At 39.0% G+C, this 15680-nt stretch overlaps 1 protein-coding gene across 7 annotated transcripts in view; it reads left to right on the top strand.

Moving 5' to 3' along the window:
- The window catches only part of SEMA6A (semaphorin 6A), a 124793-nt gene that overhangs the window by 93053 nt on the left and 16060 nt on the right, over positions 1-15680 (top strand). For 2 of the 7 annotated variants that reach the window (XM_058538963.1, XM_058538981.1), the window contains exons 16-17: positions 759-817; positions 3201-3221. In XM_058538963.1, the coding sequence (XP_058394946.1) occupies positions 759-817; positions 3201-3221 (80 nt within the window). Of the gene's footprint in view, positions 1-758; positions 818-3200; positions 3222-3355; positions 3407-7065; positions 7366-8700; positions 8866-15680 lie in introns of those variants that run through there. The other 5 variants (XM_058538937.1, XM_058538972.1, XM_058538955.1 and 2 more) reach the window with 5 other exon arrangements.

The raw sequence follows: 15680 nt of genomic DNA, 5'->3' as shown, positions 1-15680 counted from the left end.
ACTAATTAACTCCCTGAATGATATCTGAATTAACTGCTTAAACCATGGCATCTCTTTGGAGATTCACATAAGACTCATTTCTGTAAACTTCGGAGATAAATTTTCAAGCTGTTATCTACTCTTTTTTTTTTTTTTTGTAATTGCCAATCAGTTCATCAAACTGTGTTAGTTTCTTTAGTGAAACTTAAGCTCATTCTGGAATAGGGCCGGCCCCGTGGCTTAGCAGTTAGGTGCGTGCGCTCCGCTGCTGGAGGCCCGGGTTCGGATCCCGGGCGTACACCAATGCACCGCTTCTCCGGCCATGCTGAGGCCGTGTCCCACATACAGCAACTAGAAGGATGTACAACTATGACATACAACTATCTACTGGGGCTTTGGGGGAAAAAATAAATAAATAAAAACTTTAAAAAAAAAAAAGGCTCTGGGGCCGGCCCGGTGGTGCAAGCGGTTAAGTGCGCGCGCTCCGCTGCGGCGGCCCGGGGTTCGCTGGTTCGGATCCCGGGCGCGCACCGACGCACTGCTTGGCAAGCCATGCTGTGGTGGCGTCCCATATAAAGTGGAGGAAGATGGGCACAGATGTTAGCCCAGGGCCGTCTTCCTCAGCAAAAAAAGAGGAGGATTGGCGGATGTTAGCACAGGGCTGATCTCCTCACAAAAAAAAAAAAAAAAAAAAAAAAAAAAAAAGACTCATTCTGGAATAATGACTCATATTATTCAATTTGTTTCTGTCTTTCTTCTCTCCCCTCCTTTTTTTAAAGACTGACTTTTGAACAGGACATAGAGCGTGGCAATACAGATGGCCTGGGAGACTGTCACAGTAAGTAAAGCTTTTTATCCATGTTCATCTTTGGGCGAAGATGCTTTTATCGAATGGCCTAGAAACGTTACCTCACATGTGGAACTGAGTGCAGCTGGCACTAAAACAGGCATAAATAACAGAAATCATCTTCTAAATATAAAATAAAGAAAACAGAGTTTTTTAAAGCCAGTGTTGTCAATGTTGTTGCTATAAATGCTGGCCCCTATTTCATTATTATAATGCTGTGTGGAACAAATTCACTCTAGAGAATATTAATTATAGCAGAGCAGTAAGTTATATCAGCGTTTCTATTAAAAAACCACAGTTTCTGTCGTTTTTAAAAATGTGTTATTAACTGTAATTTTTAGCCAAATAATAGAAAGATTGATCACTGTAAAAATTCTACCTTTTTAATTGAATGGGACTGTTTCATTCTTCTTGAACATATCAACTAACAAAAATAATTATTTTTTAAATTAGATTTATGTCTATTACCATTTGCAGTAGAAAAAAAATTTCAGAAAGAACTCGCTAAGTACAGGTGACCCACAATAACCTTTTTATAGGAATTAACCTATTATGCTAATCTCAGAGTTGATTTCAAAAGTTATTAAATAATAATATTTCAGTTAGAACTTTACATAAAGGATTCTGATCAAAATTCTTCCCAGTTGTCCTGTGATCTGATTAATATCAATATTCTTCTGAAAATGCTTTATTAATGTTAATTTAGAGAATAATGCCATACTCTTGGAAAATGTTTACTTTGCAGTGTTTTAAATGTTATATGAGATGAATTTCAAGAAGCTTGCATTCAAAATGGCACCAAAAAATCGCTCTTAAGGGAATGAAACTATATTACTTCTAATATTTGATTCTATAATGAAAATCATGGATATAACTCTAAATCTTTGAACCATGAGTACTGAAATTTCAGGCTCTAAGGTGCCATTCAACATTCTACCTTATCTTTTTTTAGAGATCAGATATAATCAAATAAAGAGGGCTACAGGCAGCCTCATCTCCAAATTCTTTGCCATATTTTTTTTGTTTGCAAATATTGTATATTGGCAAAAGCTTCTTATTGATTATGTCTTCACACACAAAATTTATGAGTTAAGAAATTAGCATAGGAGACAGTGTCATCACCAAAAGACCTGTGTTACTTGTGTGCTGTGAAACAATCTGATGTTTGATCAGGAGATCTTAATCATATTGTGCCTTATGGCTCCATTTTCAGGGAAATAGGTTTTGGTTCGTGTGTGTGTATGTGAGTGAACTTAATTAGCTGATTTTAGTGAATAACTTTCTTCATAATTTTATGATCTAGTGGTATGGGCATCTGTAGGGAAAATGGGGTGTTGATTTGAATTGAATAGGTAAATATATGAAAAATGTGAAAATGGTTGTTACTGCCTCTGTAAAGTGCCATTACACCAGTAGGCTCACACCACACCTGTGTCCTCAGGCAGAGGAACCTAAGGAAGCCTCTGTATCTAGCACAGGAGAGACCCTCAGGTCCCAAGCCAGTGATTTACCCTTTAATCTCAGCAGTCAAGCCTCCGTGTTTTCATGTGCTCCCTAACCTTGAACCCCACTCCTGCTGAGGCACTTAGGGTGCCCGCTCCGGCAGGAGGTAAGGCCGACCCTCTGCTGCCTTTCCTAGTGACTTCTCTGCTCCCGGTGCTCCTGTTAGAGCATAACCGACTTCTATTAGACATACCTATTCACATATAGGCATTCAGAGGATTTAGATAATTGGTGCACAATGACTCTTTAACAGGATTTTAAGGGAGAAATGAGGAAATCATAAAGAGCCAGCGTCAGAGGCTGAGTAGCAGGTTGAGGAATCATTGATCTGACCCAAACCCACAGCACACACACATATGTATGTTGCCCATATGTGTGTGTGATTATTTTTGTTTCTATTTTTAATTTCCTAACTAAAAGCCCCGGCTGAGTTCAGAACATTGTGATCCTGGACAGTTCCTCACAGCATGGTTGTGAGGATGAAATGAGAGAGAATGTAAAGAAAAAAGTGGTCCAGGTATCATTTATTTTATCCACATACACATCCCTCTGTATAGAGTAGGGCTTACATTCTCAGAATCACATATAATCACAGTTACCACTCCTTCTACTAACTCTTCCTTTTTCTCTGCCTCTTGGCAACAAAGGCAGTGACTTTGAGGAAACTCACTTCTGGAAGAGTTACGGGAGTATGAAATCAGACCGAATATATAGCATCTTATATTACAAGCAGGAATTAAAAAGTACTTACTTATTATTGGGGATCATATGTTAGCATAGTTCTGTATTGGCTCATTCCTACTTATTATGTAAGTCACACTAAGCAGAGTGTTAAACATTAAGTAACCTTCTTCTCCCTTTTGTCTTTCAGATTCCTTCGTGGCACTGAATGGTAAGGAAGATATCACTCATAATTTAATATCGATGGAAATCTATTTGGGAAATCCTGTTTCACTAATCCTCTTGAGTATTTTCAAACCTTAGGTTTCTTTTTTAATTAATTTTTTTATCATTATTTTTTTATAGACATTTCAACTCCTCTACCAGATCATGAAATGTCTTACAACACAGTATATGGTCAGTTTACGGATTTCTTTTTTTTTTCAATTCTTCAAACCACTCATGGTAGTTTATAGTTTTCATTCCTAAACATCATGGACCAGATTCTTTGTTACTTCAGGGCCCCAATTCACTAAAATTATTTATAGATTTCATGATGCTTCAAAAATCACTCTGCCTGTATGAGACAATTGACGTGTGAGACTAAGTCCTACATTTTTAATCCACATAACATAAAATATGCAAACCTTAGGGAATTTGGTGAATATATTTAATGAGTTCTTGAGGGAGAAGAAATTGCTTTTGGACATAAGTATATCCAAGATTAAGGAATGGTGCTTATAACTAATAGGACATAGCTCCTTAACTGATACAGTACCATTCCCCAAAATGCTGACTTTCAGGACAATACCCTCTGTGGCAGAAAATCTGTACAGGGTGCCAATACCAAGTTCTTCTTAGGCAGAACTTTCCAATTTAACATGAAATTAGCCATCAAAATTTGAGCTTACAAAGAGTGTGAATATTTAGACATATTTTTAGTGAGATTTCTTCAAAATGTATACAAGGAAGAGTGACGCAGTGGAAATGATGTGCAAACAGGATTTATCCCATTGTTCCTGCTCTGAAATACAAACACTATATTAAACAAAGCCATTACGTCCACAAACAAAATATTCTGAGCTCTTTATAAGTGGAAATGTAGTTGAAATGTTCCATTTTCATTTCTCAAAGTTCCCCCAAAGGTTTATTAGGGTAAACAATTCATGTGTTTTTTAAATATAATGTGAAAAACATACGTGTGATGGCAAATTGAAGCTTCTGCATTATAATGGGGACTATGAGTTTCATTGATATGCAGACATTTTATAGTTTTTGTGTTTAAGATATGTAACAGTCACAGTTCTAGGACAGTCTTTAAATGTAGAGGTAGGTAATAAAGGAAGGGAAAAAATAAAGAGGGGAAAAAAAGAAGAAAGAAAAGAAAGGAAGTGGATTTAGGATTCAAAGAAATAGTTCCAGATGGCCACAAATGTGTTTAATAGCACTATGTAAACTATTACTCCGTGTCTAATTAGCATAAATAAAAAGCCTCTTTGAAAGTCCTAAAGACTATCTTTAGGACTAAAGTGGAGCTGTGCAGATATGGAAAACGATGTCTGGTTTCTCCTGATTGTCCCCCTCATGAAGTGAGGCAGTGTGGAGTATGAGCCCACAGAATTCATCCAGTTTTAACATTCTCTCACCTGTGAATCAAGCCAGAATACTGAACACCAACAACTGGAAGAAAAATTTCTCAGGAGGCAAATGTCATCTAGCTTAGTTTGCCCTTCAGAAAGAGAACCCACATAGCATCTTCTCTTCTCCAATATCATACTTTGCAATCATTTCCCATAATTGAATAATCTTTATCAGATATTGAGAAATTCAGGTCTTGAATCTAATTGAACCAGCAACCTCCCCAGCCTTCATCAATCATACTAAGACCAATTTTGACTCCCACGTAATTTCTCATATAGATAGAATAATTAAACCATGAGATGCTCTTTATGAACAAAAAATCGCTATCCAATCTATGGATCTCTCTTATTTCCTTTACAAAGGGAAAGAAATTTATTAATTCCTCCACATTAAAGGACAATGCTCGCCCTCAGCTCTTAATCAGTGGCTTCTGTGATGAAACTAAAGAAGAGTTGGAATTTCTCTTTTAACTAATGATTCCGTCCATTTCAGGCTAAATCTATCCAGTGTGAAGTAGTAAGATGATTAATTGACCATTAAAATGAGGGCTGATCTATGGGGCCAGCCCCATGGCCTAATGGTTAAGTTCTGCACGCTCTGCTTCGGCAGCCCGGGTTTGGTTCCTGGGCGCAGACCTACACCACTCATTGGCGGCCATGCTGGGGTGGTGACCCACATACATAATAGAGGAAGATTGGCACAGATGTTAGCTCAGGGCAAATCCTCCTCAGGAAAAAACAAAAAAATGAGGACTGGTCCAGACAGTGCTCACAAAAACACAGGAGACTTTCTTTTCACAAACTATTGTAAGGGATGTTTATTTTAGAGTTAATAAACCTAGAATAGATTTAAGTCATCCATTCAGCAAATATTTGTTGAGTTCCTACCATTTGCCACTGTACTAGGCGCTGTATTTGTACCACCAAAGGAAGGACCAAATTGCTATTTTTATGAGCACCCATGTAGACTAGGAAGCCAACCTCGAAGTCCAAAGTGCACCCACTGTTTCTAGTTCTGTCCTTTGCATGTCCCCATAAAAAGTTCAGTAGCAGGCTCATAGAGTGAACCACAAAACCAGAACTGTCTAACTCAGAAAAAGGGATCATTTCAATAAACCATGCAGACTCTCTGCTTGGCAAAAGCTCTGTGCAACACCACTTGCATATGCAAGGACCTCTTTTTAGTGAATTGGACCCTGATTATTTTCCTTCTCTCTTCCTCTCTTGTATTGATTTAGTGTCTCTTTTTTGTGTTTAATTGGCAACGATCATTGTTAATAGGTTAGAGTATTTGAAGAGTCTCTAACCTCTGGAATCACAAAGGCTTGTAGATATAGAGAAACGATATGATGCATGTTAAAGTTAACTTAAAATCTATCTATTTCTTTGTATAAGAATAACACATAATAAGCTCTATTGATTAAAATATGACCTTTCTTATTGGATTAACGAGACAAGATTATAGATTCCAAATCTATTGACAGATAATACTATATCCACAAATGATAGCCTATTTTTACAGCATTATTTTGGTTACAAAGTCTCTTACAGAATGCACAAAAATGACAAAACCTGTAGAATCACATTATAAAAAGGAATATAAGTGATTTCCTTTTAACATTTTCAAGCTTGGAGAGGTAATAATAACACACCTCTTTGATTTCAGACTAAGGACTGCTGCTATGGTCTTTTACATGGTGGTTCTAAAATTTTCGAGAATCAGGTATTGCTTTCTCCGACTGATTCACCAGTGACACGTATTGCCTATCCTCAAGCATAAGTTTAAAAGATTGCAGACCTCATGCTGCTCTATTTTTGTTCTTTTGAGTATATCAGATGCATGGTTTCTCTAGATTTACATATAGAAAATGGAGATGTGGTAGGTATTAGACTAACACTTCAGCAATAGGAAGGAGCTGATTTCTCACATTTGTGTAAAACATTTTCCTACCTAACTACCATCTGGTCCACATTAATTTCCTCTCATAGCCATAGCTTTCCACTACCAATGAGTTTTCCACGTATTTGCAGCATATGGTCCAGGAAATCTTTCTACAGAGAATGTGTCCCTTAGGCATATATTTCCCCTAGATTACTGTATTAAGAAATGTTCTCCCTAAACCATACTTATGGCATTACCATAAAATTGCCCCTTGAACGCAGTTAAATTGAAAGTGCTCAAAATGTGTATCAATTCAGGTAAAAGAAATTCTTGCTACTTAGAAGAGAGGTTCTTTATTTTTCCTTCCCCCCTTTCTAACTCCCTACCAAGCTATTTCTGATTGTTTGCTTATGCTGGGTGCTGAATTCTCTCATAGGTTGACCATATATTTTATTAGAGCAGTATTAAATTCAAGAGTAGAAAATAGAGGCTATATTTTAGACCTCAATATAAGCAAAAAGGAAGTAAAAGAAATTCTGTATTTTCAATTCCAGGTTAATTTTCCTCCCCTCTCTTACCAGTATTATGAGATGACATGTGAAGCCCAGAAGTGTAAAAACACAAAGTCTAGAAGCGAGCGTTCTTGAGTTTTAAACGAACATGTTTTTTGCAGTTGGATATGAACAAGACTATTTGCAACAAAGTGGGTGTTTGAAGCTATGTGGGAGCCAGACAAGCCCTATACAGAAAGGGGCCTCTTACATGTTGCCAAAGCTTTGTGGTAGCGTTTAAGTGTGCTGTATCCATAGAAATCGTTATAGCTTAGATGAGCCACTTGGCTTGCTTGCTTTTCCCTGCTATCTTTTATATATATATATATATGTTGTCTGTAATTTGCAACATTAAAGTCTCCTGGGAATCCAACTTCCAATAATAATTGTAAAAAAGAAGAATGCAGTGCATTGGTCATTATACTCTTTTTTTCTGGTGGCCAGTATTTTATTTATTACATACATGGCGATCATACCCGAGGCTGGAGCCACTTGTGAATCTGTCCTACTTTCTGCCAAAGGCACCAATTAGACATTCACAGTAGTTGCCCTGATGTCTTTTTAAAAATTGTTCAAGAGGTTACTATAGGTAAGATGGTTTAATAAGCCAAAGACTCTACCTGATAATCACAGAAAGGTTATATTTTATTTCTACCAGAGAGCACAGGTAGTGGGGCTTCTTTAAATCATTGTGACAGTTGAGATCAAAGCGCCTGATACGATCTGCATTTAACCTTGTGGAAGGAAAGTTTAGGAATGTATTCACAGGAAACGTCCAGAGTTTCTGCCATTAACTCCCAACCTAGCCATTCTTCTTCTGACGTTATCCTACGGTAGGCTACTGTGGATCTCAAAAAGCTATCCCTTTCTAATCTGAATCATATCAGTCAATGCGGCCTCAAAAACAACCTCTCACAGTATGAGTCATGAAACTAACTTTGTTGGAATAAGACACAAAAGGCACAGTCATAACAACATGGAGCAATTGCAGCCTCCATGCCAGGGAAAAGGAGGTGGGAGCAGATCCCTTTAGAAAGCAGTCACCTCTCCCGGAAAGAATGCCTGTGAAGTTGAGATGAAGCTGAAAACTAGACAGACCTCCCTGAGAAAGGCTCCATAAGAAAGGCTCAGGACAGCTGAGTTATTTGTCACAAGGGAGAGGCTTGTCCACTACCATGAACCTGCCCATCAGTCACAAATGTTGTCCCCAGAGTGGACACATTCTGCCTTTAGTGTTGCTATGGGAATACTGAAAAAGGACACTAGTATTTCTTGGGCACCTACAATGTGGCAGACACTGCTAGGTACTTTCACCGTTATGTCATTTTATCCTCCCAACACTGGGAGGTAAGTGACATCATCCCCATTTTGTGCTCAAGGAAAACCAAGGCCCAGAGAGGTTAAGTGATTCCCTGAGGCTCACCCAACAAGCGGCAAAGATAGGATCTGGCCCTTCATCCTCTAATGACAAGTCCCAATGGACTTCCGCTGAGCCCCACCCCCCAGCCTTGTTATTTCTAGGGCAATCTCCTTTCAGTCTTACAGCCAGCTTGGGTGTCCTACCTCCAGGCCTCTGAGCAAAGGGAATGTGGGTGTCCCCAGTGATATTTTCCCTAACTGTATTTGTGATGAAAACAGGGCACTCCAGTTCCCTCTTGCCCAGCACCACCACGTCCGATTCGGCGGCTCAAGAGGGGTATGAGTCTAGGGGAGGAATGCTGGACTGGAAGGATCTGCTCGATTCACCTGACAGCACAGAGTCTTTGGGGGCAGTGTCTTCCCATAATCACCAAGACAAGAAGGGTAAGGCCTTGGAAATGCCTCTTCCTCTGGGGGGGAGAGGGAGGGAAAAGTGGGGAGGACTGTGTAACTGCTTCCAGCTGAATCACAGCAGCATTTAAGGAACCTCCAACACACTATGATTGAAAGCTTCTCAAAAAAGACTGCAACTCAATCCTCTGTACTAGGCTTGATCCTAAATTATTCCCCGACCAAGGAGAAACCACACAAAACAAATAACACATCCTCTAAGCTTCCTCCACCCAGAAGAGGTGTGGCTTGGCCCCAAGCAGATGCTGGCGCCTGAGATCCCTTTCCACTCCTCTTAGCTCATTCTGTGATTTTCTGGATCCTCTTTTCCCACCATAATGGGATGGAATGCAGTGCAGGCTTTGGCAAGCACATGTAATCGAAGTAAAGGCCCGTTTAATCAGTGAATGGAGAAATAGCAGGGAAAAGTCTTTTCTGGCTGGTAGCATCTCTCACTCTTGCATGGTGCTGAATTTGAATAGAGCCGTGGTCCTGAGACGTACTGTAATTGCCCTTAGAGGACAATAGCTCAAACAAAAATATGTTATTTAATCAAGCAGAATTGCTATGCCTTTAAAACGGAAAGGAAGCTGCACTAAATGAAAGGGACTCTACTGTGAACTGTCCTAAATTCTCCCTTGCTTTCTTTGCTCTACTAGAGACAGGAAATGTCATCTCTTTTCTCGCCATTTGCTGCTTCTGGTAACACATCCTACTTTAGTTGCAGCTGCAACCAAAAAGGCCTTTACTTGTCCAAAAAACAGTCTTGTAAATCAGAGACTGAAAAGCCCAGTTATGTTGCGAGCTGTTTCCCCCCATTCAGAATTGTTTACTTCTATATGTTTTCAAGAGTTTCATCCAAACAGGGTTTGAGTCTTGAGGGCAAACCAGCCGCAGTGACCCTCGGAAGACAGTCTCTAGCGTGTCCTCCCCCAGAGTTTACTGTATACGTATTTCCATCTTTACTTTTAGAGAATGTTTTTCGAGGCCAACTCACACTCTCAATTTTCATCCTCTTTTTTGTATCTCATCTCCTGAGAGGGCTGTACACTCTGCTGCTCTTTGTGCCAAGCCAAAATGTGAAGCTGTAGCCCTTTTAACTTGTTCTTGGGCAAAAATCTTAATCAATTTTATTATTCTTTTATAACTTATATTAATATGTCCTGTCCCAAATCTTAAAAAGAAAAAAATAAGTGGCTTTTGTCTCAGCAGCCTCCTAAAGTTGGAGGGATCCCTGCTCTTACCATCCCAAGAAAGCACCAGGCCGATTGGTGACGGGACAGAACTGTCACAACAGGCCACAAGCCCTAGCATGGGCCATTATTTGTTATGTGTGGCTCCAGCCTGCAGATGTGTTAGTCTTGGCCGAGTTCTCGAGATGAGACAACTCAGTAAAATCACTTTGTGTTTGCCCAGTGCGACTTTCTGAAAAACCAAACAGCCTCTCCAGTAAGGCATGAAATATGTCAACCAAATATCCAGCTGTTGGTTACAGTCATTTTCTCTTCACTTCACTGAGACGGGTGGCATGAATTTTCTCCAGTCGTTAACTCTCCCAAGGGATGGAGGTTATCAAAGAGTCCAATTAACACTTTGACAGATCATTTTCAAATTCGGCGTTGTTCATTCTCTTGGGTCTTATTATGAATATTGACAAAGCTGGAAGCAGTCTACAGATTGTCAAACAATGGTGGCAGAGGTGACTGCATGGGTGTTTAACATGATCACTGTTCTTGTGCTCTGAACTCTTTGCCTTGCCCTGTCAAATTCAAGTTTGATTTTTGACAATTGGTTATGTATTTGATGGGGCAATGACAATGAGTTGTTATGCAGAAATAAAATTTTAAAAAAGATGTAGCTTACTGTTCCTTTTACCATGATCTTTATGATTTTAATTTCCATTTTGCTCTGAATTGTTTTTCTGTTTAATGTTCATGATTTATTTTGAATTTCATTCTGTTTTGCCAAGCACTGTGCAATATGACTTGGTGATGGCGTTATTCTGTTGGAAAAGTCTTTTCTTTTCTGACTCATTATGATGTCCCTTAACTTGACCCAATCTGTGATCCCCTCACTTTTTTTCATTCCCTGACTTGGGTGCTTTAATGATGTCACATCCGTGTGTGCAGCATCTCCTGGGATGCGAGAGTTTCATGGGTGTTCTGAGGGCCTCTGGCGGGTGCTCTTTTCACCGGGTTGATTGTCTCATGGGAATGTGACATTTGTGTGCCCCAGCTTTAGGAGCTAAATATACTCTGGAATTGATACTAAAATATTGCACATTTCCCGCTAAGCAGAAAATGTGTCTGCTGACCAGCTAGCTGAGGAGGAGTCAAGTGTCCCATGCCCTTTTTACCTTGGCCAATGGAAAGAAGACCAGTGAGCAAACGGGCCACAGCTCTGCTTTGCAGATATGTTGACCACCACTGGGTTGGTCCATTCTTTGTCCCACCTCATCCTCCAAACAATTCCGCATTTCCAGAGTATGTTTGCTTGCCTTTGTCTTTCTTTTCCTTGCTGTGTCTTTTCGTCTTGATTTAATCCTGTGCGTCCCTCACGTTCTGTCAAAGCACCATTCCTCACCTTGCAATCTAACCCCTTCTGCTACCATTGTTCTTAGCCTCCCCCTTTCAAAATACTAGACCCAAGCCCTCTGCCCCTCTGTGGAATGTTCCAAGGCTCTTTCCTTCTACATTGTGAGTAGCATTCAGATGCTGTTTGTATATCAAGTCACACTAACAAAGCGTGAGAAGAGACCTGCAAAGCATGCAGAAGCATTATCACAGAAAATGAAGTAATTTTCTCTCTCAGTAACTGGCCTTGCCCTTTATTACCCTACTGGCCTTGTCTAATATCTCTTGTCTTTGCTGCTTTTCTTTAAAATTGCCTGATATCTTTCGAGCCCTAGATTCATTAGAAAAAACACAGCCAACTGCTCTGTTTTATCTCTGGGTCCCTAGATGTCTGGAGCCTCTAGAGCCAGCCCTTTAATCACCAAGTTGATAAATTAGATGCAGCCCTGGCTACTTCTTTCTTGGTTTTGCCACATTTAAAAATATATATTATTTATTCATCCTATAACTATTGAGGTGGTAATGAGTAGTTACAAAGGGGCTCTAATTACATATGAATAAGAAAGAAAATCCAGTTTATTTTTAGATCTGGCTTGTCTCCCCTTACCCACCTTCCCACAGCAAAAGAAATAAGAGCTTTCTTTTTTAGGTTAAGCAATCCTGAAAATTAATAGCCACTCTTGTGCCTCTTGTTTCTGACCAAAAGTAACAATACTATAAAACCTAATTTCCAAGAAGACTGCAAGATATGTGAGGAAATTAGCCATGTACTGATCTGCCAAGAGAGCTGGCTAGCATAAATATAAAATGTAAATGCTGACCACTGCTGTTAGGACACAAGAATAAATTAGAACAGAAGAAAATCCCCTACTTCAGACTTTATTATATAGAGTTCTTGTGAGCTTTCAGAAAACAGATGGAATAGTCAATATATACAAAGATGTTCCCATTTGATTGGAAATGCCAGAATTGTAGTATGCTTATTTATTTGGGGAAATCTTTAAAGTGAGATATTATCACATTATTACATTTAGTCAAGAAGATATGCTCATTACAGACAAAAAAAAGATGTAGAGACAGAATTTAGAGATCAAATGAATAATTTAAGCTGAAATGTACAGTAAATGTCGAATATATTTTAATCAATGTGCAAGCTATTTGTGTAAGCAATTTTTAGTTTGGGAAATAGTATTCCAGTAAGATTCATAAGGTCTGTAAAGTTGATGAATATATTGTTCACACTTCATAACCATCCTGAATGGAAGTTTATAAATCACAGAGTTTATCAATAATCCTCTTTATAGTCAATTAGTTGTTCCTCAAATACATCATAGCTTATAGTAGTATTGTCTCCAAGTGGGACAGGCAGCACCCTACATGAGACGATTTAGGTGGCCTGGGGGCATCATGGCCTTGAAGAATACTGAATCATGCGGTGGAAAGTTACCATGCCATTTTCATTTCTCTTTCAGTGTTCTTGGTTATGTCAAGGCAAAAGTCTCAGTTTGGTGCTTTATCATTAACAACTCCCTGAACTTGCTACTATCCCGTTTTGACAAGAAAGAGCAGGCTTTACAGTGGGTGCTTTGCCTTGCAGCTGGAGCTAGCTAGAATTAACATTGTTTTGCTTTCAGTTAATTTTATTTTTATGGTTAACTTCTATCTATGAAAAGTGACACTTTTTTCCATTTATGATAATGATATAAAGTTTCCATTTGAAATAAATTTTAAAGGTAATTTGAATAAAATATTAAGTAAATAATAATTCAGAAGGTATAGATGTAAAAATACTAAGGAAATAATATGGTAAGTGAGACTCACTGGATCACCAAAATTGTAGTATTGGTAGTTGAATGACTAAAGTTTGGGTAACTCTGGCCTAGAGCAATTAAAAGAGTCCAGTGAGGATTAAACTACTACCAAAACTTTTCCTGGCATTTGGAAGAACGAGATTTAATAACCGCCACACCTTCTGTTGGCTGGGTTCTGAGTCTTGCAATTACACGATCTAGTCTCTTCTGATTTCTCTTCCAACTACTGAGCTTTGTGATTGGGGATAAGAAGTTTGGTCAAGTAGGAATTCAGAGTAAAATGGATGTAGCCTAAAAAGAAATTAGTCATTCGAGGCTTGTTAAGCATCTGGCGAGATTTTTCTCCAGACCAGCAACGAGCACCCAAGTGTAGACTGCAGCTGGTTATCACCCAAATTGTGACCTAGGGAGAGTTTACTTTCTGCACTCCCACTTCCCGTCTACTTCTCTGATGTCTGTAAGGACCCTTGTGCTACAGCATGTTCCCGGGCCTGGCGATAACCTACATTTGACCCTTCTTACCCTTTACTCTCATTCAAACTTCACCTATTCTGACTCCCAAACTCTCAGAGCCAGGCTTTCTTCATTAACAGGCTGAGCAATCCAATTTTAGGTGATTATAGTTGATAATAGAGCCTGGCCCTGATTGTTCTTGCATTCAACAATTTCCAATGCTAAAAATCTAACAGATTGGGGATTTTAAAGTGCTCTAGTTCTCCCAATGGGGAAAGTGATTTCTTGGCTCCTATCAATGTAGGTGATCTTATGGACAGAGAAAATTATTGCTGATGACAGTAATCAAGGAAGAAAAATAAGCTTCTCTTCTTTTCCTGACTCCTACACTTGGGCTGAATTTTCTCTGCCATTTCTTCAGTAACATTACCATAACAAAAATGTTTTCTGAGGCATGTCAAGCAAAATTTATTACTGGCTCCCTAGCACAGTATTGGATGCCAATAAGGAGTTAGAGGCTATACTGGAGATAGACAGAATTCCTGTCCAAGAAATAAACCGCCAGACAGATGATGCACACATAGACTTGAAAATGCACCAAAAAGCTTTTACCACCACCATTGTCTTTGTGAACAAGGCAAAACTGTGCACAGCGGACTTTAGGAAAAGATATTAGACAACTGAAGACAACTTGGCTGAACACATCAAGGACATAGCACTTGGAGTCTGTTTTTCAGCCTTTTTCTTGAGTCCTTCCCTTTGGTACCAATATTACAGCAATCATATATCAGTTGACAGGGAGGATGAGGGAAGTGAGGGATGTTTGGTACAGGATTCAGACTTAAAATTTTTGTAGAAATGCTGGCAAACTCAGGCGTTTATTGAACAGCCTAAGCTTTATTTCAAAAAAACTAAGCCCATGGTAATTTGCGTAGTTTTTATTAGTAAAACCTGTAGTATCACAGCCATTTTTAAATGTGAAGGTAGAACAGGACAGTCCAGGAGGAGAATTCAGAGAAGGGGGTTCTGTCTGATGGGGAGGAAGGCTAGTGGGAGGGGCGAGGGGCTCTGACTTCCACCTAACAATGGACAATTAACCGAACCAGGTAGGAACACGCATTGTCAGGGCCAAGGAATACTAAGAGGTGAGGAACTGACTGCTGTCATTCTAACCACCCTTTTGAATTAGGGTTCATTTGTTTCTGTTTTTGAGGGTTAGAGGAAAAGTATCCTTCAAGTTCATAAGAAATTTGGTATCTACATTGCTGTTGTTGCTGATAATGAAAAATAAAATATAATTCTTGAAATTTAGTCCATTAGTATTCTTTTATTTATTTTTTTTCCTGAGGAAGATTGGCCCTGAGCTAATATCTGTACCAGTCTTCCTCTATTTTGTACGTGGGTCACCACCACAGCATGGCTGATGAGTGGTATAGGTCACTACCCGGGATCCGAATCTGCAAACCTGGGCCACTGAAGCCGAGTACGCCAAACTTAACCACTATGCCACGGGGCCAGCCCGATTAGTATTTTTTTTAATTTGTAAATTGTGCTATACGTGCCCCATACAGGTTTAATATAATTTTTATTATTCTCTGTTAAACTATTTTAATCTCCAAAAGTTTAGAGAGGTCCTAAAAGAACATTTGTGGGAATCATTAGAAGCACATTATTTGAGGGTAGAAGAGTAGGGTTACTAGATAAAATACAGAATGCCCAGTTAAATTTGTATTTCAGATAAACCATGAATCATTTTTTAGTATAAGTATGTCCCACATATTGCATTGGGACATTCTTGTACTAAAACACTATTATTTATCTAAAGTTGAAACTTAATCAGGTGTTCCGTATATTTCTTTGCTACCTGGCAATCCTGTTGAAGAGTTTGCTGATAACTTATTCATTGAGTATATAAGATCTAATTTCTAGATTACATTTGTTCTTTAACTTTTAGAAAATCTAGAAGAACCCA

Source organism: Diceros bicornis, chromosome 1, assembly GCF_020826845.1.
Source record: "Diceros bicornis minor isolate mBicDic1 chromosome 1, mDicBic1.mat.cur, whole genome shotgun sequence".
Classification (NCBI taxonomy): Eukaryota; Metazoa; Chordata; class Mammalia; order Perissodactyla; family Rhinocerotidae; genus Diceros; species Diceros bicornis.
Note: the sequence above shows the minus strand (reverse complement) of the source record. Positions and strands in the feature narration are given on the sequence as shown.